The 19,769-nt window shown below is 39.5% G+C and overlaps 4 protein-coding genes across 6 annotated transcripts; 2 read left to right on the top strand and 2 right to left on the bottom strand.

Annotated features, from left to right (window-relative positions):
* Positions 1–91: 91 nt before the first annotated feature.
* On the bottom strand, positions 92–2,589 carry LOC103836870. 2 transcript variants are annotated; one of them, XM_033292048.1, is made up of 7 exons: positions 2,505–2,589; positions 2,434–2,472; positions 1,913–2,188; positions 1,184–1,318; positions 834–890; positions 518–652; positions 262–361 (listed from the first exon to the last, which is right to left on the bottom strand). In XM_033292048.1, the coding sequence occupies exons 3-7, from the start codon at positions 2,183–2,185 to the stop codon at positions 296–298; spliced, it is 666 nt and encodes a 221-aa protein (XP_033147939.1). In that variant the 5' UTR covers positions 2,186–2,188; positions 2,434–2,472; positions 2,505–2,589; the 3' UTR covers positions 262–295. The 2 variants fall into 2 exon arrangements, with proteins under 2 accessions (XP_009111428.1, XP_033147939.1); XM_009113180.3 differs by lacking the exon at positions 2,505–2,589 and having other exon boundaries at positions 92–361; positions 2,405–2,472.
* A 1,945-nt stretch (positions 2,590–4,534) lies between these two features.
* On the top strand, positions 4,535–7,589 carry LOC103836861 (E3 ubiquitin ligase BIG BROTHER-related). The gene is made up of 7 exons (XM_009113162.3): positions 4,535–5,002; positions 5,072–5,387; positions 5,471–5,508; positions 6,240–6,281; positions 6,477–6,598; positions 6,686–6,794; positions 7,280–7,589. Exons 1-7 carry the CDS (start codon positions 4,682–4,684, stop codon positions 7,331–7,333), a joined length of 1,002 nt encoding a protein of 333 aa, XP_009111410.1. The 5' UTR covers positions 4,535–4,681; the 3' UTR covers positions 7,334–7,589.
* Positions 7,590–14,237: 6,648 nt separating this feature from the next.
* Positions 14,238–15,149, bottom strand: LOC103837364. The gene has a single exon (XM_009113727.2). The coding sequence runs from the start codon at positions 15,147–15,149 to the stop codon at positions 14,238–14,240; it is 912 nt and encodes a 303-aa protein (XP_009111975.1).
* Positions 15,150–17,257: 2,108 nt separating this feature from the next.
* On the top strand, positions 17,258–19,739 carry LOC103836851 (sugar transport protein 4). Of its 2 annotated transcripts, XM_018655770.2 has the most exons (5): positions 17,258–17,430; positions 17,531–17,834; positions 17,910–18,229; positions 18,320–18,949; positions 19,036–19,739. In XM_018655770.2, the coding sequence occupies exons 2-5, from the start codon at positions 17,702–17,704 to the stop codon at positions 19,495–19,497; spliced, it is 1,545 nt and encodes a 514-aa protein (XP_018511286.2). In that variant the 5' UTR covers positions 17,258–17,430; positions 17,531–17,701; the 3' UTR covers positions 19,498–19,739. The 2 variants fall into 2 exon arrangements, with proteins under 2 accessions (XP_018511286.2, XP_009111399.2); XM_009113151.3 differs by having other exon boundaries at positions 17,367–17,834.
* Positions 19,740–19,769: the final 30 nt, after the last annotated feature.

Here is a 19,769-nt window from a genome sequence, read left to right as displayed (position 1 = left end):
ATCAATAATAGTAATTATGATAATGATGATAATCTTTTTTCTTCTATTTGTGAGATCAAATAAATGATGATGTAGGACGTGGAGGGGTGGATAAGTATAGTGATGATGATGATGAGAGGGTTCAAGTAAAGATTTGTGTCTACTTAAGCTATACACACATGTAATACATAATATAATACATGATTTGAGACATCAAATACAGAAGAAGGAGAAGAGCCTTGAAAATGAATTGATGACTATATTATGTTTAGATACAAAAGCTTTTTGGTTTAGGATTGGTAAACCGGTCGGCTTTCTACTTGTAAATCCATTCGTTTGCTCGTCCCCCTGTTGAATCCATGTCTATGAAAATGCTCACAGCCTGCATGAAGAGAAAGAAATTAGCCTGAGACCGGAGACTTTCAAACGCACAAAAATGCCCTTTTTAAGTACAATCAAATGATTCAGAGAGGTCTTATACTATGCAGTGAATTGATTTATAACTGATGTGTTTGTGGTTAAGGCTTAATAAGCTCACCTTCCCTATCCTGGGTCGCTCTTTGGACTTTGCTAGGCTATTACGGATATGTGAGACCGCTCCCCAGCATTTCAACATGTTGGCTACATCGTCAAGTCTCAGTATATATTCTTCTTCGGTTAGAGGAAAAGACCTCTACGCATTGAACAAGAAGAAAGAAAGATAGACTGGTGAATTAGCTTACAAGATTATCACTTTTATGTGGCAAAGACTTTCCAACGATATAGCAATTTATATGGAAAAAGAAAGATCATAGTAATCATATCAACAAGCTTCTTTTACGATCAAAAACATAGCAAATGATGATTATATTTACCTGTTCTCTGTACTTCCACATGACATTCATTGCAAGAAGATTCCTCCCCATGAACTCCTACATTAATCACATCTAAGAAAGATGAGTTTATTTTCATGGATGGCTTCTAAAGCGACCGAATCTTTACACAGAAATAAAATTAGAGGTCACAGCAAGAAACTGAAAACTGCAAAAGGGAACATGAACAATTTGAATTTCGAAAAAGCTGGTTCTACGTTCATGCAATTAAAAGAAGAGGATTGAAGGTCCTAGCTTTCTTCTTGAAGTTGTAAGCATTTTTGCATATAAATCCAGAAGTTCGTAAGACATGACATTCATCACAAAGACTATTGAATACAGAAATGGCATACCTTCTTGATGAGCTGAACATCATAAGATCTTCCATACTTCTGCCTGATAAGGGTTGCAAGATCTAAGCCATTAAACGCAGAATCATCCGACCCAACCATTCTTTCAAGATTTGCCCGATTCATATCATCCGCTTCCTAAATACAAAACAAAAGATGCTTCAAATATGGATCAGATGAATATCAAGCAATCAATAAACTCTAAACAAAGGCATGCTTATTACTAATGTTGTGTATTTAAGCATTGGCAGAGATTGGGACATCAAACTAACTCAAGAAATCAAATTAATTACGCCCTTTTCCCAGGTTCAAGCAGAAATAGATCGACATTTTATTACCTTGTAATAAGCTCAACAACCAGGAAAAATTAAAGCTTTCACTTGACTCTGTAACAGAATTCTAGTGTATAAGCACACGGAGACTGTCTCAGTCATATCACTAGAACACTTACATGTCAAGTCATGACTTCAGTGATAAGAATCATCCAAGACTACAAGAGGACAGCGTAAAATGGCCGGGACTAACAATGCATACAGATCTATATAGTGATAGCAGACCATGGTTAGAGTGTTTAGGATATGATTTTAAGTTGTATAAAGACATATATAAGGGTTTCTATTGATTAATTAGAAAAGAACTAGCTTTAATCTTCAAGAGAGACTAGTGTTAAGAGGAAGCTTAATCTAAATTTTCTATCTCTATCATGAACAAAAGTTCATATCATATACATACCCTTTTAGATTTATCATCGAGTGATTCCTTTTCCTCGTCATCTGAACTATCTGGATTCATCCCATCATCCACAACACTGCAAATTCTTGAAACCCTTCTCCTACCAGTTTCCCCCTTACAAGAACTCTTCAAGCAGAGGCTATGAGAGAAAGCCAATCTTCCAGAGAAACAGGGACCGGAGTAAGAAACTTTAGAAAGCGTTCCTATACCGCATCGTTGTTCGTGTGTAAACGACGGTTGACAATGATGGTGACTTGAAACAATGCTCATCATCTCCTGTTAATAAGCAGTAACAGCGCCAAGCCATAATTTTAAATAATCGCACAGAAAATGATGCATCTAATCCTCTAACCAACAGTGAACACAGTGATACATAAACTACACAGAGAAACCTAACGTAATCAATCGCACTCGTTTAATCTCTTGAGAGATTCATCAAACGGGAACAAGTGAGGGGAAATCAAGGAAGCAGAGACCATACTAAGAATTTACCTAGAAGTCGAGGGATCACGTAAGCTTACCGCCGTGAGGAAGAGCACGACGGTGATGCGGAGGAGGAGGAGGAGGAGGAGGAGGAGAAGGAGGAGAGGAGATGAGGAGAACGAGAAATAACAGATAAATCAGGGAATGAACGGTGAAGGAGGAGCCACAAAAAACATAAACGTCTAAAATTTTTTTTAGATATATATATGAAATTCTAACAAAGCAAATTTCCCTATTAAATTTTTTTTTTTTATAAAAACCAAAACGTCTAAAATTTAAATTCATGACTAAAAATATGAAGACAAAAAGAAAGATGGCTGTTTTATAGTATTTTTTTTTATAAATGTCCAAGATAATAAACTTATTTCTGTGAGGTTCTTGATAAAAATATAAAAACTAAAAAAACTAAAAAAAACACAGTTGCTATTCTAACAACATAAACTTGAAAATATTAATACTAATGAGCAAGTATATATGATGAATTAAACCTTAACACTCAAAAAATATTATAGTGATTGTAAGAAAGTTTTCTCTTCATCAAGCCAACGTTTTGTTTACTTGCACGTTTCCGCGTAAAGTTGTGACGTCTCGACCCTTTCTACACATAGACACATGATATATCAGTTTGGCCTTTGCTTGACTCGTTTTTTTTTCTTATAAAAAGAATAAACTTGTTTCTCTTCGAGTTATATTCAAGCAAATTCAAGTGTGCACGGAAGCAAATTGGAATCGGGTATTAGCTCACTTGGATACACGGTAAGCTAAGTTCATTTCAGAAAATAATAGATAAGTTGAAATTGAATAAGCTAACTGAGTCTCATAGGTTATCCCCTATATATTATTTGAGAAGCATTACAATATTTTTTTTGTAGCCACATGTCATCACTAGAATGATTCTTAGAATCCTTAGAAAATATGTTGGTCCATTTAAATATATAATAAATTTTTTATTAAACCACAATAAATACATTATTAATGTGATTCATTATTTCCTTAAATAAGATTACGGAATTGCTTAATGTGGCTAAATTATGTATATATGACAATTAATAATTTTGAATAATAAAGATTTGATAAAAATAAGTGTGTATTATAATTATATTTATTTAATTTTAAGCTATTAAAATAAATTAAACAATCATAATAACCATATAATAAAAATTAAAAAAATTATTTATATATTATATTTTGAATTTTAAAAAACGAGTATAAATTACTAAAACTGTTAAAAGTTTCACATTCAAATTTTGTAATCTATGATTTAAAACTTTTGTTATGACATGATACAAATAATTGAAAAATAATATAAGTTGAAAGTCTCATTTAATAAGTATCAAAAATAAAAGATATATAAATATATGTATCATTTTAAATTAAATTATATGTCATATAAAAATACATAAATATCGTAATTTTGAAATTTACTTTGAACATTTTTTTGATAAAAATTCGAAAAAATATTGACAACTTAATTTTTTTAAATGTTATAAATTACTTAAACCATTATTCCCACAGTGAAAATTTTGTTATCACTAATTTAGATTTTTTGCTTTAACAGATACAAATAATAAAAAAAATATGAGCAAAAAGCATCATCTAATAAATATTAATATTAACATATACCATATATATGTTAATATCATTTAAATTTAATTATATATCATATCAAATAGAAAAATATTTTTTCGATTTATTAAATTTATTTATATGTTCGCACCAATTTAATTATATAAGTAGTAGATAATGACTTTTTTTGTTCAATATATATTTATTATTTCATAATATGCTATTCAATATATATTTATTATTTCATAATATGCTATAAACGTATAATATATAAAATAATTTATATATATAATGTTCATCATGCGCAAGGTGCGGATATTAACCTAGTAATATAAGTATTATAAAAATAATTTATCAATCTCAATCTGAATCATGATTTTTGGATTAATACATACTACCTAGTGGTGACATTTGTCGAAGTCTCAAAGGCCAAAAAGAAAAAACTAATGAAGAACAAGAATAAAATAGTGGGGGAGGGATATGATCAAAAACAAATGTGGGGGAGGTAGGTGTAAATAATAATAAACACTTTGGGTGATTTTAGAAAGAAACAAAAAATAGAGTAGGATCCTTGCAAATTAAAAGAAATAGCATAATTTCAAAATTCGAAGCACTATTTTGCCTTTCGATTCTTGAATAATTTCCCCTTTCTGTACCAAATCCCCCACACAACAATCGCCCCCACGAAAATCCCCGATTCGAAAACCCTAGCTTACAATCATGGCCATGGAGAAGGACAACAGCGACCACGCTAGCAACGTCGCCGTCACCGCCGAGCAAGCGACCAAGATCAACGACGCTGATGCACGGTCGCCGGAGAATCGTCAGACCGGCGTCGTACCGGAATCCGGAAGCGGAAGCAGCGAGAAAGGAGAGGAAGGTGCGGAAACGGCGGCGGCGGCTGTGGATGATGATGAGAGCGGATCGAATTCGGTTGGCGAGCTGCTACCTCCCCGATCTTCTTCCTCCGCTAGAGTTCCGTTCACTAATCTGAGCCAAATCGATTCGGATCTTGCTCTCGCTCGCACGCTACAAGAACAGGTGCGGCTCTTTCTTTTCGCATCTGATCTTAGGGCTTCGATTGTTGAATTTGTTGTTGTTGTTGCTCAGGAGCGGGCGTATATGATGCTGACGATGAACAGTGAAATCAGTGACTATGGGAGCTGGGAAACTGGAAGCTATGTATACGAGGAGGATGAGTTTGATGACCCCGAGGATGAGGATGACGAGTATGGAACAGATGATGATCCTCAGGAAGATGCGCCCGATGTGAATGCGAATGGAGACGATCAAGAAGATGGCGGCAGAAACGCTGAGACCGAGGAAGCTGGTTATTCAGATGATGAAGCTTTTGCTAGAGCTATTCAGGAAGCTGAGGCAAGGGAAATGGCTGATAGGTTGTCTGCCTTGACTGGGTTAGCTAATCGTGAGTACACTTATTGCTGTCACTTCTCTTTGATGGGCGTTTTAGAATTGGTTTGGGATTGTGCTAATTGTTATTGATTGCAGGGGTTGAAGTTCTAGAGGATGATGATCATACTTCTGAGGTAAACTCCTTACTCTACAACACTACCCTTTTTGATCTTGAGCTGTAAGCTTTTTCTTGTTGAGAATATGAACCTTTTTGCCTCAGTATGTGAAAAGAACTACTGTCCAACCTTCTTTTTTATTTAGTCATATATGTGTCCAGAGGAAAAAGTTGTGACATGATCGAAGTGATACATCATACATGATTCAATATATCTGCTATCATTCTGTCCTTGCATTAGTTTGTTTTGATTTCGTGACAGTTTAGTCTGGTGCTAGCCTATTAGTCCATAGGCCCAGTTAGATACTCTTCCCTGTGTATGTAAGGTACTTATTGTTTGTAGTTGAGCCAGTCAACCTTATTGTGTGCCATGTAATCATTTGATAATCTTACTCTATGAAATTGTTTGGGGCTTTGGTACTAGGTAGTATCTAATTATTTACTATTTATTTTACTATAATTTTGCACAACTGTCTGTATGTTTGGAGGTCAAAATGCATTAACCAGTGTGGTAATCAAATCAACTGTATTCTGGTAGCGTTAATTTGTCACTGGTATCCGCAAAAGTTATGCTCACACCTTGCAGCATGTGACCTCGCGGTGGACTGAAGTTAGATAGAGTCTGGTCCATTTTGTGGAAAAGGAACTAAAAATTATAATTTCAGGGTAGAGAATCATATAAAGTAAGGTTTCTTTTAGGTGATCTGATTTGCTTCCACTCACGTTATGTATACTTTCATTTTGTTGCAGGATGCCTGGGATGAGATGGATCCTGATGAGCTTTCGTATGAGGTATGAAAACATTCTTAGGTGCTATGCCTTTTTTAATCCTCTCATGATTTTCTGAAACGATTTATAGTTAACGTGAATACTATTGTTAAAAAAGTGGGACTCTAGTGTTAACATCCGTCATGCATTTCGATGTTCAATAATTAGATGCCCAACACGTCTGTTGGCTTATGTCTTTACGCTATCCAATGTTTGTAGGAGTTGCTTGCGCTTGGCGACATTGTGGGAACGGAGAGTAGAGGGTTGTCTGCTGATACAATTGCATCTTTGCCTTCAAAAAGATATAAGGATGGAGAAAACCAGAACGGAACCAATGAGTCGTAATGCCCTTTTTGTAACTAATTTAAGTAAATCATCGACAATTCATGCATGTAGCCTGATAATTAACTTTCCTGATGCTAATGCAGGTGTGTTATATGTCGTCTAGACTATGAGGATGACGATGACTTGATACTGCTTCCATGCAAACATTCTTACCACTCGGAGTGCATTAATAACTGGTTGAAGATAAACAAGGTATGTCTTTCAAAAAAGGATCCTGTTAGAGAAAGATAAAATCATGCAGTTATTGTAGTCAGCTATGGGAAACCTGAAAAACACAATTAGGAACTGTTTGGCTGTCTTTTCTACTGACACGTACCCTTTTTGATAAGATATATCCATGCTAGAAAACCGCCACAGCAGCTGATAATACCACAACAACTGTGTATAGCGGGAAACTTTATGGTCTGTTGAAATGTATTACATACAGACTATAATCTCATGTTGTTGTTGAGTTTATGGATTGCCGATTGTGTTCATTAGCATCTTGGAAGAGGGGTTTAGTTGCTAGTAAGCAGAGATTTGAACTTGTTAATACAGTACTAAGACTACCTACAGCATGCGCTCATGTTATCAACTTCCATGGGAGCTAGGAACATTTTTTTGTTTCTTAGCTTGTAGACAAGCAGTTGTAGAAATTGGATTATCATCTGCTCAACTGACACGAGATCCTGCTGCAGATTTGCCCTGTATGCAGCGCAGAAGTTTCAACATCCTCAGCTGGACAAAGCTAAAGAGCCAAGGAAGAGATCCAGAAAAAGATCATAAGCTAAGAACTCTATTACCTTTGCTGTCTGTTTGTACACTATAAACAAAACCATCATCAGATTTCCTGTGGATCCTTCAAATAATCTGAATCTCATCTTCTTGCACTCTAGTATCTTCTTTCATCTGTTTCTGTATTTGCGCTATCGGGATATTGGAACTACGACTCGGTCTATTTTATTTGTAGCTAGAAAGAAAATCTAATCTATAGAACTTCGGTCTTCAGAGACTCGAGAGATGATATCAAAAAAGTTTAGGTCTGAATCTTTGACTATATTGAAACTAGTCTTGTTACCTAAAATGAATGTTTGGACACCAAGCTATTACGGGAAGCATCCATGTTCTGTTGTTCTCTTTGGCACGTGAACATACCGACTATAGTATTGGTCGTCTACATGACAAGCTGACGAGTTGAGTGGCACCAACCGTCGTGAGCTGGGGTGAGATGGGGCAACTCAGTGGCCGTGACTGAGAAATCTTGGAGCCAGTTTTCTTGGTCTAATGCAGCCATGCAGGCAATGTCGAGATATACTTTTCTATGGCTCGTTCGACCTCAACCTTCTCATAACCCGTCAGAACGGGAAATGCTAGCTCAAGCCTTGCGCGACTGAACAGTGGTAGCCAATTTGCAAAGGAGGCTGAACTTCACTTGTGTCGGAAGTTGTGTGCTGTCTCCTGCCAAATCTCCCATTAAAGGCGCTGCAATTCTGCAAGCCTTGTGTGACGGTTTGTAAGAAAACAACGGACCATGTCGAGTGTGAGTATACGAAAGTTGAACTTTGAGATTAAAAGTGAACTTATGGAAATTTATCATACCAAAACTGAAATGAATTTGTCTAAGACAACAATCGAACTGAAACTATATTTGCAAACTAACTGAACTACTGTGTATTTCTAGTTAACTGAAACCGTTGCTCAAAAAAAAAAGTTCACTGAAACCAAACTTAGGATATCCACGATGGGAGCTCTTAAGGGAATCCTTAGAAGGCGTGGAGCCCACTTTCTTAGAGTTTGTGTAAAAAAGAATCCTTAAAATCCTTTGGTAAGGATTGATCCTTACACTGTTCACGGGTCCCATTGACTACGTGGCGGCCCGTGAATGATCATCTTTTTTTTTTTTTTTTTTTTAAATCCAAGATTAATCCGAAATACCCTTGTGCTAAGGACTCCAATGAGTCTCACCATTGCGCATGGTCTTAGTACCATCAAACGAGGAAACCAAAACTCACGAAGTCGAAAATAAAACCCAAGTCCAACTGAATAAATAATGCAAATACTTCCAGAAACCGGAACCATAACCCTAGGAGCAGCCGTGAGAGAGACAACGAAGCTAAGCCGGAAATAACTCCACCGCACCATCACGCCTTAGGTTATCCGTCATCCACAACAGCTCCTCAGCCAGTTTCTCCACCGCCAGTTCAACATTATTTTCCTGAACCACCGGCTCTCACCAACGCACTCCTTCCTCCTGCTCTGTGATAATGGTTATTTACTGATTTTTCTAAGTACCATATTGATTTGGAATTGGGATGTTTTCGAATAATTATGTATTGTTGGTTTGGAGATATCTTTTGGTACGGTCAAATAATTTTCAGAAGATGTCTTTCCGAATAATTAGGGTATGGGATGCAAGTATACAACTGGTCCTGAACACATGTGGTGGACTACATGGCATATCTGATAGCTACAAGAGGAACAACAAACATGCTCGCTTCTCCATCTTTTTACCGGCGAAGCGTTCGCATCCTAACGTTTTAGATAAATTAATTTCGGAGAAGGGACGTCGGAGGCTGAAACAATGTGATGATTGAAGACCAAATCTAAGTTTGCTTAGTAGCATATAGAAAAGGAAAATTAACCTCCAAACCCCATGTTTATTATTATTATTTTCGGTAAGGTACTTCAATCCAAATTAGTTTAAAAAGGGCATATATTATACACGTACGATTGTTTAGTTGTCTCGCATTCAAAAATTGTTCTTCCCCTTAATTTTTTGTTTGCCTATTTTATTTTATTCTTAGTTTCTGTTTTTTCTTGTCAGCAAATATTTTTCTTAATTTCACTGGTAATAGTTCATTACACCAAAGGAGATACATGGGTGGAATACTTGAACACAAGTTGACTTTACCATGCGACTGGAACCCCTAGTTTGTCTAGTTCTAGGCTTTACGTATATAATCTTTGCATCAACGAATTCAACTGATTTCTCTTTGTGTTGAAATCAGCTGCTTAAATTATAAACAATCAACACTATATAGAGCAATAATAATAAAATGAAAGATGTACCCGAGTCAGTGCCGTGCGAAGGACCCTGTGGGCCCGAGGCAAATAATATAATTTTATCTAGGTTTAAATTTTTTTACAAAAATTATTAATAAAATAAAATTATACAAGCTTTTATATTTGTACCAAAAATTTAGAATTTTATAATTATAGAATATAATATATATATATTGAAAATAAAAATAAGATATTTATAATATAGTAGACATTTATATTTATTTACAACCATGAAAAATAAAACTATATATCTATTTATAAATTTATATCTTTAATTCATAGTATAAATAGATAATATTACCGTTGCAAATTCAAGAATCCTAATTCAATGTACAAACTACCATGTGATATAACAATTAACTAAATTATAAAATTAAATGAAATTAATATAAATAATTAAACTAAGTACTAGGGAAAAAAGGGGCCCTAAATTTAACAGTTTTGGAGGGGGCCTAAGGCAATTGCCTCATTTTGTATGCCTTAGGCACGACTCTGACCCGAGTATAAAGTTTGCTGATACTTATGAAAATGGTCAATGGAGTACGAAACAATATCTGATATAAGTCGAAGACGACTGTGACCGATCCGAGTTCAGTATATCGTACATGACGGCAAGCAAACTGAAAAGGATCAGCTCTACACTTTATACCCATACACTTTATTCTATGTGGCAAATTTAAGCCTATATCACACTGTTTTACAGGAAGAGGTTTTTTAAAATATCGCATATACAAAATATTAACTTTTTTTTTTTTGCTAAGAATGTTAAATATCATAAGTGATAGAGATTGTTCTTACAAAAGACTAATCTATACAACCAAAACCCTGGCAAAAAGAAAGTAAAAAACAGGAGATTGGTATTCTGAGCAGATTTTGGAGTCCGACGTAGAATCCAACGGAGTCCGTATGAAAAGCAATAGGCAGAAGCCTAAGCATATGATTAGATCAGCCAAGCAGACAAAAGGTTCCTGAATTTCTTCCTGTTCCTCAGTGCATATATGGTGTTGATAACCTGTCTGTTGATGTCCTTAAACAGTATCAATGGAGGCGTGATGGACTGGTTATGAAGCATGTTATTTCGCTGCCGCCAGACAGCGTAGACGAGCGACTGGACCACCAACATTTTAAGATGTGATGGAGCTGATGTTGCCGAGCTACAGACCCATAGCATAAGATCCGTCCAGGTTGTGAACCTTGGGACACTGCAACGTAGCCTCAGCCGAATTTCCGACCAAAGAGTCAACACAAAAGCGCAAGAAAGCATAAAGTGGTCCCTAGATTCGGGATAACTAGAACAGATGCAACAGCTCAAGGGGACCTGCATGCCCCAACCGGAGAGCCTGTCGCGAGTTGGTAGCCTGTTCAGATTCGTCACCCACATATGAAAGGCATGCTTGGGGGTTGCACCACTAAACCAAATGTTCTTAGCGCTCGGTTGGATACTAGCCCTTGGTCTTAAGACTTCCTAAGTTTTAGAGGAAGAGTAAGAGCTGTTTGCTTCACCATTGGTTTGCCAGCTAACTGTATCAGACCCTCTCTCCGTTGAAGGGGTTGTAGAGCCTGAGAGGAAAGCATGAAGAGTAACTTCTTCATCAGATCTTGGGTGGGGCAGACGCCAAACTGTGTGGGTGGAGGCGGCTGCAACCGGGGCATCAATCCTGATTCTGAGTCTACGGGTGCCATCATGCCCAAAGACGCGGATTAAGGGGCCCATTGGGGTCCAATTGTCGAACCAAAAGCTAGTGGTTTGACCGTTGTTAACGTTACTGAAGAGAAAACTCGCTGCAAGATCTCTTAGCTTGAGGAGGCACCGCCAATTCCAAGATTGGCTCTGAGTTTCCTGCTGTGTCCAGAAGTGATAGGAGGAGTTAAAATTGCGAGACCTGTGCCAGGCAACCCAAAGAGAGTCGCTACCCGAGAATAGCAACCAGATTAGGCGCAGGAGGAGAGTGATATTCCAGCGCCTGAAGCTTCTGAGACCAATGCCACCTTCTTCTTTGGGCAGACACACTGTTTTCCAAGAGACCTTGGCCTGAACTCGCCTATCAATAGAACCAGACCAGAGAAACCTGGAGCATAGTGATTCAATCTGATTTATGCAACCTTTCGGCAAAGAAAAGGTTGAGATCCAGAAGATGACCAAGCCCGTGATGACCGTTTTTAGAAGCAGAGCTCGCCCCGCAAAAGAGAGAGATTTCGTGGCCCATGAATTAAACCTGCTATTGAGCTTGTCAATAAGCGGAGAGTACTCCGAAATTTTGAGCTTACGGTGCATAAGCGATAGGCCCAAATAGCGAATAGGGAGTGAGCCAGTAGTAAACCCATAGGCTGAGAGCGAAGTGATTTCTTCTTGGCTCAATCCCGCATGGAACAGCTGTGTTTTGTCTCTGTTCATATGCAGACCCGACCATCCAGCGAAATCCTCAAGAGTCTCAGTAATACCGTGGAGGGAGGATCCGCTACCATCAAAGAATATCATCACGTCGTCAGCAAACATCAGGTGGGAGATTTCTAGTTCCTCAGTATGAGGGTGGTATCGAATATATCCTGAGTTATATCTGGATCGCAACAAACCAGAAAAAGCCTCCATTGCCAATACGAAGAGATAGGGCGAGAGGGGATCCCCTTGCCGCAAACCTTGAGTGCTTGAGAAGTAACCACCGGTGTGTCCATTCGCTGAAACAGAGAAGGAAGCTGAGGTGATGCAAGTCGAAATCCAGTCTACGAACTTTCTCGGAACATTTATGGCTTCCAGGGCCGCAATGACAAAGTCCCATCTGATAGAGTCGAAAGCTTTTCGCAGATCAACCTTCAACATTCCACTTGGCTCCACGCTGTTGGTATTGTAGCCATGAACAATCTCTGTGGCCAACAAAACATTTTCCGAGAGCAGGCGCCCCGGGATAAAGGCAGATTGGGAGTGTCCTACCGCCTGACTGATTATTGTTTTCAACCTGTCAGATAAAAGCTTAGCGATCACTTTGTAAATTGTATTCAGACAGGAGATGGGCCTGAAATCCGAGGTCCTGGAAGCATTGGGGATTTTCGGGATGAGGACCAGGTTGGTCGCATTTACTTGCTTCAGGAGAGAACCGGAGGAGAAAAATTCAGCGACGGCGGCAGTAACTTCACCTCCCACAACAGGCCAAGTGCTCATAAAGAACTCAGGAGAATAGCCATCAGGGCCACTCGCTTTGTTCCGGGGTAAGGAGAAGAAAGCAGCTTTAATGTCCGCACTAGTGAAAGGGGCGACCATAGCATCTTGTTGTGCAGCAGAACATGAGAACTGAAACAGCCTAGAGATATCATCTTGGACATATAGGGCTGGTTCAACTGGCTTCCCCAAAAGATTAGAGAAGTATTCGATGCAGTGGTTTTGAATGTCCAACTGAGTTTCATAACGGTGACCCGCATCATCCTCAAGGTAATGGATATGATTCATTGCTTCACGAGCGTTAGCCATTCGGTGAAAATAGGGAGTGTTATGATCACCTACTTGCAGCCAAGTTACTCTAGAGCGCTGATAGAAGAAAGATTCCTCGGCATTTGACAGTGTCAACCACTTCTGCTGAAGGGAGAGCTCGGTGTCAGCATTAGCAACAGATGGGTCATTAAGCGTTTGGACTTGAGCGATGGCAAGTGCTTCAGCAGCTTCTTGAACTCTTTTTTCAATGTCAGAATAATTACTTCTGCTGAACTCTCTGATTGCTCGCTTGAGGCTCTTGAGTTTCTTAACCACACAGAACATAGAGAATCCAGAGACCCGGAAGGAGAACCAGTGCTCAGCCACAATAGCAATAAAGTTTTTATTTTTAAGCAGATAGTTGAAGAAACGGAAAGGCTTCTTTTGTCTGGGCGCGCCTGACTGTAGAGAAATACTCATAGAGGCGTGGTCGGAGAATGCTGGCTCCCCAAAGACAGCCAGTGATAAGGGGAAGCACAGAGACCATTCTTCATTAACCATGACTCTATCCAGTTTTTTAGCTATTGGGTCGCTGCGTCTCTTATTCCACCAGGTGTTGGAGGACCCTCTGAAATTCAAATCAACAAGACCCGCCTGAATAGTAGAGTCTGCAAACAAACGAGTCTGAAGGTCCACATTAAGGCTGGAAGCAGCGGAGTTTTCCTCGGGACGAAGGACTTGATTAAAGTCTCCGAGAACCGCCCATGGTTTCCCTAGCAGGCGCTGATCCTCAGAGAGATTGATTAACTCATTCCAAAGCTGTCGTCGTTCTGCTTCATCCGTAGACGCATACACAAAGGAGACGATCATAGGAGATGTTGAGAGAGGAAGGAAAACCTCACACGAGATCATTTGCAAAGACTTGTAAAAGACATCCACCTTGACGCTAGGATGCCACAAAACCCAAATTTTTCCTAATTCCGAAAAAGAGTAGTTGTTATCAAAAAACCAGCCGGGCAGAACTCCAGAAACCAGCTTCTGTTGCTTCCCTTGCTTAACATGAGTTTCAAGTAAACTCCCAAAAAGATGATTATTATTCCGAATCCAAAACTTAAATCCGCTGCGATGCGATGATTTATTAAAACCTCGCACATTCCAACAAAATTTTTTTTCTGTACACATAAGAAAGTTTAGTTGGGTTTGGGACCTCTGTCCCGACCATATCTGGCCTTATGTCTTGTTCTAACCGGAATGTATTCTCCTTCTTCAGTATCAGGGTCAGATGAAGGGATGTCAGAAGAATCAGAATCAACTTCAGAGACTGAACGGCCATCAGATGCCCTACTGGGTCCCGCAAAACTTGCAGTGATAACAGTCTTTGTTCGAGCCTTGGAAGATGAGGGTTGGGGGTCAGTTGAGACTGCTATGCCCTTTCCCTTATCGGTCAAAAGGTTCTCACCTCTTGCATCTGTGCTAGGAGTTGAGCCATCCTGTTGCACGGTATGAACTGGGCCCCGAGGGGAGGTTGGGCGTCTCGGCCTCTTACTTTTCTTCTGGCTCTGATTTTTAGCACGGGGGCAGTCTTCAGATGTGTGAACCGTAGACTTGCAAGTTTTGCAAGTTTTTGGTGGAGTGGGGCAGCGCTTTATGTTGTGGCCAATCTCCTTACAGTGAGAACAAACCGGTGGCATCCACGGGCTCGACACTTTCACCCTTGCAATGTGGCCAGAATCAAATTGAACATTGACTGCTTCCGGTAGAGGCTCTCTCGGATCAATGATAGTGAGCACCTTAGCAACTTCTAAGTTTGTTTTGTTGGCCGTAGCTGGATGAAGATACTTGGGATGTCCTACCAGGCCCGCGATCCTTTCCAGTCCATCCTCATTGAAGAATTGGAGAGGGACATTCCGAAGTTCTAGCCAGATTGGGGCAAAAGTTAGTGCAGGTTTCTCAGGGAGGTTACCTGGCTCCCAGTTTGCTACAAACATCGTTTGGCCCTCGATTTGCCATAAACGCTGTTTGATAACATGATTCCGGGTAGCAACGTTGGGGATTCGAAACAGGAAGGCACAGCCTTCGAGTTTAGAAACAATGATATCCATGTACTGCTTGCTCCATATACCGTTAACAATGTTGTGGATTAGACTCTGAGCTGGTGGATCGGAGTAGACTGGCCAATGATGAAGGGTTCCCAAGATTTCTTGTTCTTCTCGATCACGGTATTTGGGATTTTGATGCACTTCTCGCCCGACGGGAGGGTAAAGGGTGTGCCTTTCTTCTCTAACTGCTTTCCTCTGCCCTTGAACAAACCAACCCACTCGTCGCGGGGCTTGCTTACTGGAGCAGGCGTGTCCTCAGCTTCTGGGTTGGTCGCAGGCGCAGAGGTCTCCTTTGCTACCAACGGAGCCTTTGGGGAGGGGGCTTGAGGCTCAGCGTGGTTAGCTAAAGTCTCTAGTTCTGGGTTCGCTACAGCAGCAGCTTGCGCAGATGGTGACACTGGAGTATCGTTTGCGGCATCGTGGTCTGATGTCACAAGGGGCGACAGATTCGAGTTTTCCATTACGGGAGCTTCGACTGAGGCAGATTCGATATGCACTGTAGCCCTAGGCTCCAATTGCAGATCTGAAGTGGGAAGGTCGACCGAGCCATCTACATTAGCGGCTGCAAGGTCAAGCTTAATTGGTGGAGAGCTAGCAGAGGTTTTGTCAGAAGCCTGCTTACTCGCACCCGAGGAATGGGATGAAGCGGAGGAGGAAGGGGATGTCGAGGTTCCTTGACCGGATAGACCTCGCTTAGCCTTCTTCTTTTTCGTCATGATGAAGGGGAGAGCAAATGGTGGGATGGGCGCCGGGTTCCGACGCCGTGCAAGACGCCGGAGGTGGGAAGCGAAAGAGCTCACTTTATCGTCGGTGGAATCGCACTTCTAGGAAAGAGAAAGCCGTTTTTTTTTTCAGCAAGCATCAAAATATTAACTTTTACATCATAAATAAAAAATATGACGTAAGATTGTGGAAACATGATGAAAATAATGTAACGCGACGACTTCTGACTTTTCAATGTACACTATGGGAATAGAGAGCAACCGAAGACTACGACAGTCCGACTAGTTTACAAAATAATTAATTTTCCACATAAAAAATAGTGATCGTCAACATTTCGTTTCCATGTCGTAATCAATAACCCCGTAGGTCCAACTCTTTTTAATTACAAGGTTTGAATATCCTCCGGCACACAAATTTTATCTTTCAACAATATGACGTACAATTTGCTCTTAATAATTAAGAAATATGTATTATATATATTTAAAATAAAGTTTGTCCCATTCCGGATAATACAAATGCGTTACCATTCAATGAGATCGTATGCATGCATGTGAATGGAAAGGCTGTTCACGAGTAAAAAGGTTATTTACGTTTCAAATGACCTCAAGTTCTGGATAGAGATTTGACAATTCCGTACTACTTTTTGAACTGCAAAGATAAGAAAGAAATACTGTAGCTAAAATATGTTGCTCAAAAAAAAGAATAGCTAAAAGATATCTTTATTAGGTAGAAAATCGAAAATATATTTTGAATGTAATTCAACAAGGAAAAGAAGATCTGATTCAAAGATCTTACCTCATTTCAATGACAAAAAGGAAGTTGAGAGTTTATTATCAAGCAAAAAAGAAAACAAATCTTATCTAAAATCAAAACTAGTAGCGGTCTTTCTTGTCCATTGACCGAGTTTTGCGGGCGTTTACTCATTTACTACGACAAAATCAATTAAAATCAAAATTAAATCAAACTGAGTCAAGATTGTAATTCTAGTTACAAAGTAAAGAGTGTTTATGACTTTATAACGACTTTTGTGTAATAACTATGTATTTCTGGATTTGAATTCGTAAACTGTCCCAAGTATAATTGAGTAATTGATTTATTTCTTCATACTATATACTTTTCAACAAAAATAACACTAGCTCTGTTCTTTTCATGAACGCTGCTACTAGCGTCAGCGTCAAGAAAATTACACTTAACAACCATGACGGACACAACCTCCGTGAAACAACGTCAACTTGTTTTTCAGTCGCGCGGCAATTAACAGAGAGTGAAACGGACGCTGAAAATTTTAGCGTCAGCTACATCTCAGCTTTTTCAGTCGCGCGGCAATCAGCAAAGAGTGAAACGGATACTTTAATCTTTGGTTCCGTCAAATTTGGCTCCGTCATTGTGTTTTTTTCTGACGCTGACGCTGATCGTAGCGTTCGTGAAAAGAACAGAGCTACTGTATAAAGAAATAAAACTGTATAAAGAAAGACACGAGATTTGTGGAAGTAGATAAGATCCAGAGGAATAGGCAAGTGGTAGAAGAAAAAGAACAGCTGTTCTTTCTTCCGACCACAAAGTAAGCCGACAGTTCAATTTCAATCCTATAAATTTCAACTATCCTTCTCAATTTTTCAAAATCAAATCTTTTCTTTCCTTACTCGAATGCTCTTTTTTAGAATCAGATCTACCACCAGTTGTCTGAGAGATACATAATACAAACACCAAGAAGAAGAAGAAGAAGACAACGAAGAACAATATCGGCTCTGTTTGTTCCTCTTGTCTTAAACAGAGAAGTCAGCACTACGTCGTTTTAATCAAAATCAACTCTCTTTTGTCAAATCAAAGAAATGGCCGGAGGGTTCGTCAGTCAAACACCGGGAGTTCGTAATTATAATTACAAACTGACACCGAAAGTGTTCGTAACATGTTTCATCGGTGCCTTTGGTGGTCTCATCTTCGGATACGATCTCGGGATCTCAGGTTTTTTTTCTCAGATTCAACAACTCTTGCTCTCTTTTTTTTCTAATATCACTGGTTTTTTTGTATTGCTTGTAGGAGGGGTAACCCAAATGGAGCCCTTCTTGGAAGAGTTTTTCCCTGACGTGCACAGGAAGATGAAGAGCGCACACCAGAACGAGTACTGTCGTTTCGATAGTCAGCTCCTCACTCTCTTCACTTCATCTCTCTATTTAGCGGCTTTGGTCTCTTCCTTGTTCGCCTCCACTATAACCAGAGTTTTCGGAAGGAAATGGTCCATGTTCCTCGGTGGTTTCACATTCTTCATCGGCTCTGCTTTCAATGGCTTTGCCCAAAACATCGCCATGCTTCTCATCGGTCGTATTCTACTCGGTTTCGGTGTCGGATTCGCCAACCAAGTAAGTTTTTTAAAACGTTTTCTTTTGTAACTTGACGAAGAGGCAACCAGTGTGGTTTGTACTAATCGGTTTTGTTTTTGTTGGTTTCAGTCTGTTCCGGTTTATCTGTCCGAAATGGCCCCTCCGAATCTAAGAGGAGCGTTCAACAATGGGTTTCAAGTAGCGATTATATTCGGCATAGTTGTTGCAACCATCATCAACTACTTTACTGCACAGCTGAAAGGCAACATCGGATGGAGAATCTCACTAGGGTTAGCTTGTGTCCCTGCAATGATGATTATGATCGGAGCTTTGATCCTTCCCGACACTCCCAACTCGCTGATCGAACGTGGCTTCACTGACAAGGCTAAGCAAATGCTTCAATCTATCCGAGGAACCAATGAAGTCGATGAAGAGTTTCAAGATCTCATTGATGCGAGTGAGGAGTCTAAGCAAGTGAAACACCCGTGGAAGAACATCTTGCTCCCTCGTTACAGACCACAGTTGATCATAACTTGCTTCATTCCTTTCTTCCAGCAGCTTACCGGAATCAACGTCATTACATTTTATGCGCCTGTTCTGTTCCAAACCCTAGGGTTCGGTAGCAAAGCCTCGCTCTTATCGGCTATGGTTACGGGAATCATCGAGCTCTTGTGTACCTTCGTCTCTGTTTTCACTGTGGATAGGTTTGGAAGAAGAGTCTTGTTCCTCCAGGGAGGTATCCAGATGCTTATCTCTCAGGTAACACAAAAGCCCTACCTAACCCTAACCCTATTTTACGTTTCTTGTCAAACACTCAATCTTAAAAATCATCATATTTGTTGCAGATTGCTATTGGTGTCATGATAGGAGTCAAATTTGGAACGGTTGGAACAGGGGACATAGGGAAAACAGATGCTAATCTGATCGTGGCACTGATCTGCATCTATGTAGCCGGTTTCGCCTGGTCATGGGGACCGTTGGGATGGCTGGTACCTAGTGAGATATCTCCACTAGAGATCCGATCAGCAGCTCAAGCTACAAACGTAGCGGTCAACATGTTCTTCACATTCCTTGTAGCTCAGCTCTTCCTCACAATGCTCTGTCACATGAAGTTCGGACTATTCTTCTTCTTCGCGGTGTTTGTCTTCATAATGACGATATTTATCTACTTGATGTTGCCTGAGACGAAGAATGTACCAATAGAAGAGATGAACAGAGTGTGGAAAGCACACTGGTTCTGGGGAAGGTTTATACCTGATGAAGCTGTTGGTGTTAGTGCTGCTGAGATGCAACAAAAATCTGTATGATGAAATATCATTTTCTTTGGGCAAAAGACAGAGAGAAAAATTGAAAAGAGAAAGGTAATGATTAAGAGGATGAAATAATAATGAAATGTTATTCCTGAAAGAAAGCTGCTCTGCTGTTTTATGCAGAGACTTAGATTTTAGTTTCTTCTTGTTCAATTTTTCTTTGTTGCAACTGTAAGTTGGGCCTAAAGGAAGTTAAGAAAACAACAAATACGTATAAAAAGTGAAATCAGTTTATCTTATGTTTTTGTATTCTTATTTAATATTTTTGT

Source organism: Brassica rapa, chromosome A01 (assembly GCF_000309985.2).
Source record: "Brassica rapa cultivar Chiifu-401-42 chromosome A01, CAAS_Brap_v3.01, whole genome shotgun sequence".
NCBI classification, from domain to species: domain Eukaryota; kingdom Viridiplantae; phylum Streptophyta; class Magnoliopsida; order Brassicales; family Brassicaceae; genus Brassica; species Brassica rapa.
Note: the sequence above shows the minus strand (reverse complement) of the source record. Positions and strands in the feature narration are given on the sequence as shown.

Excerpts from the sequence above, each read along its gene's own strand:
- LOC103836870 (XM_033292048.1), bottom strand. The coding sequence starts at position 2,185 with ATGATGAGCATTGTTTCAAGTCACCATCATTGTCAACCGTCGTTTACA. Across the intron at positions 891-1,183 it reads ATGTTCAGCTCATCAAGAAG|GAGTTCATGGGGAGGAATCT; the intron begins GTATGCCATTTC and ends TGATTAATGTAG. Across the intron at positions 653-833 it reads TGTGGAAGTACAGAGAACAG|AGGTCTTTTCCTCTAACCGA; the intron begins GTAAATATAATC and ends TTCAATGCGTAG.
- LOC103836861 (XM_009113162.3), top strand. The coding sequence starts at position 4,682 with ATGGCCATGGAGAAGGACAACAGCGACCACGCTAGCAACGTCGCCGTC. Across the intron at positions 6,282-6,476 it reads CTGATGAGCTTTCGTATGAG|GAGTTGCTTGCGCTTGGCGA; the intron begins GTATGAAAACAT and ends CAATGTTTGTAG. Across the intron at positions 6,599-6,685 it reads CAGAACGGAACCAATGAGTC|GTGTGTTATATGTCGTCTAG; the intron begins GTAATGCCCTTT and ends ATGCTAATGCAG.
- LOC103837364 (XM_009113727.2), bottom strand. The coding sequence starts at position 15,149 with ATGGATATCATTGTTTCTAAACTCGAAGGCTGTGCCTTCCTGTTTCGA.
- LOC103836851 (XM_018655770.2), top strand. The coding sequence starts at position 17,702 with ATGGCCGGAGGGTTCGTCAGTCAAACACCGGGAGTTCGTAATTATAAT. Across the intron at positions 18,230-18,319 it reads GTGTCGGATTCGCCAACCAA|TCTGTTCCGGTTTATCTGTC; the intron begins GTAAGTTTTTTA and ends TGTTGGTTTCAG. Across the intron at positions 18,950-19,035 it reads TCCAGATGCTTATCTCTCAG|ATTGCTATTGGTGTCATGAT; the intron begins GTAACACAAAAG and ends TATTTGTTGCAG.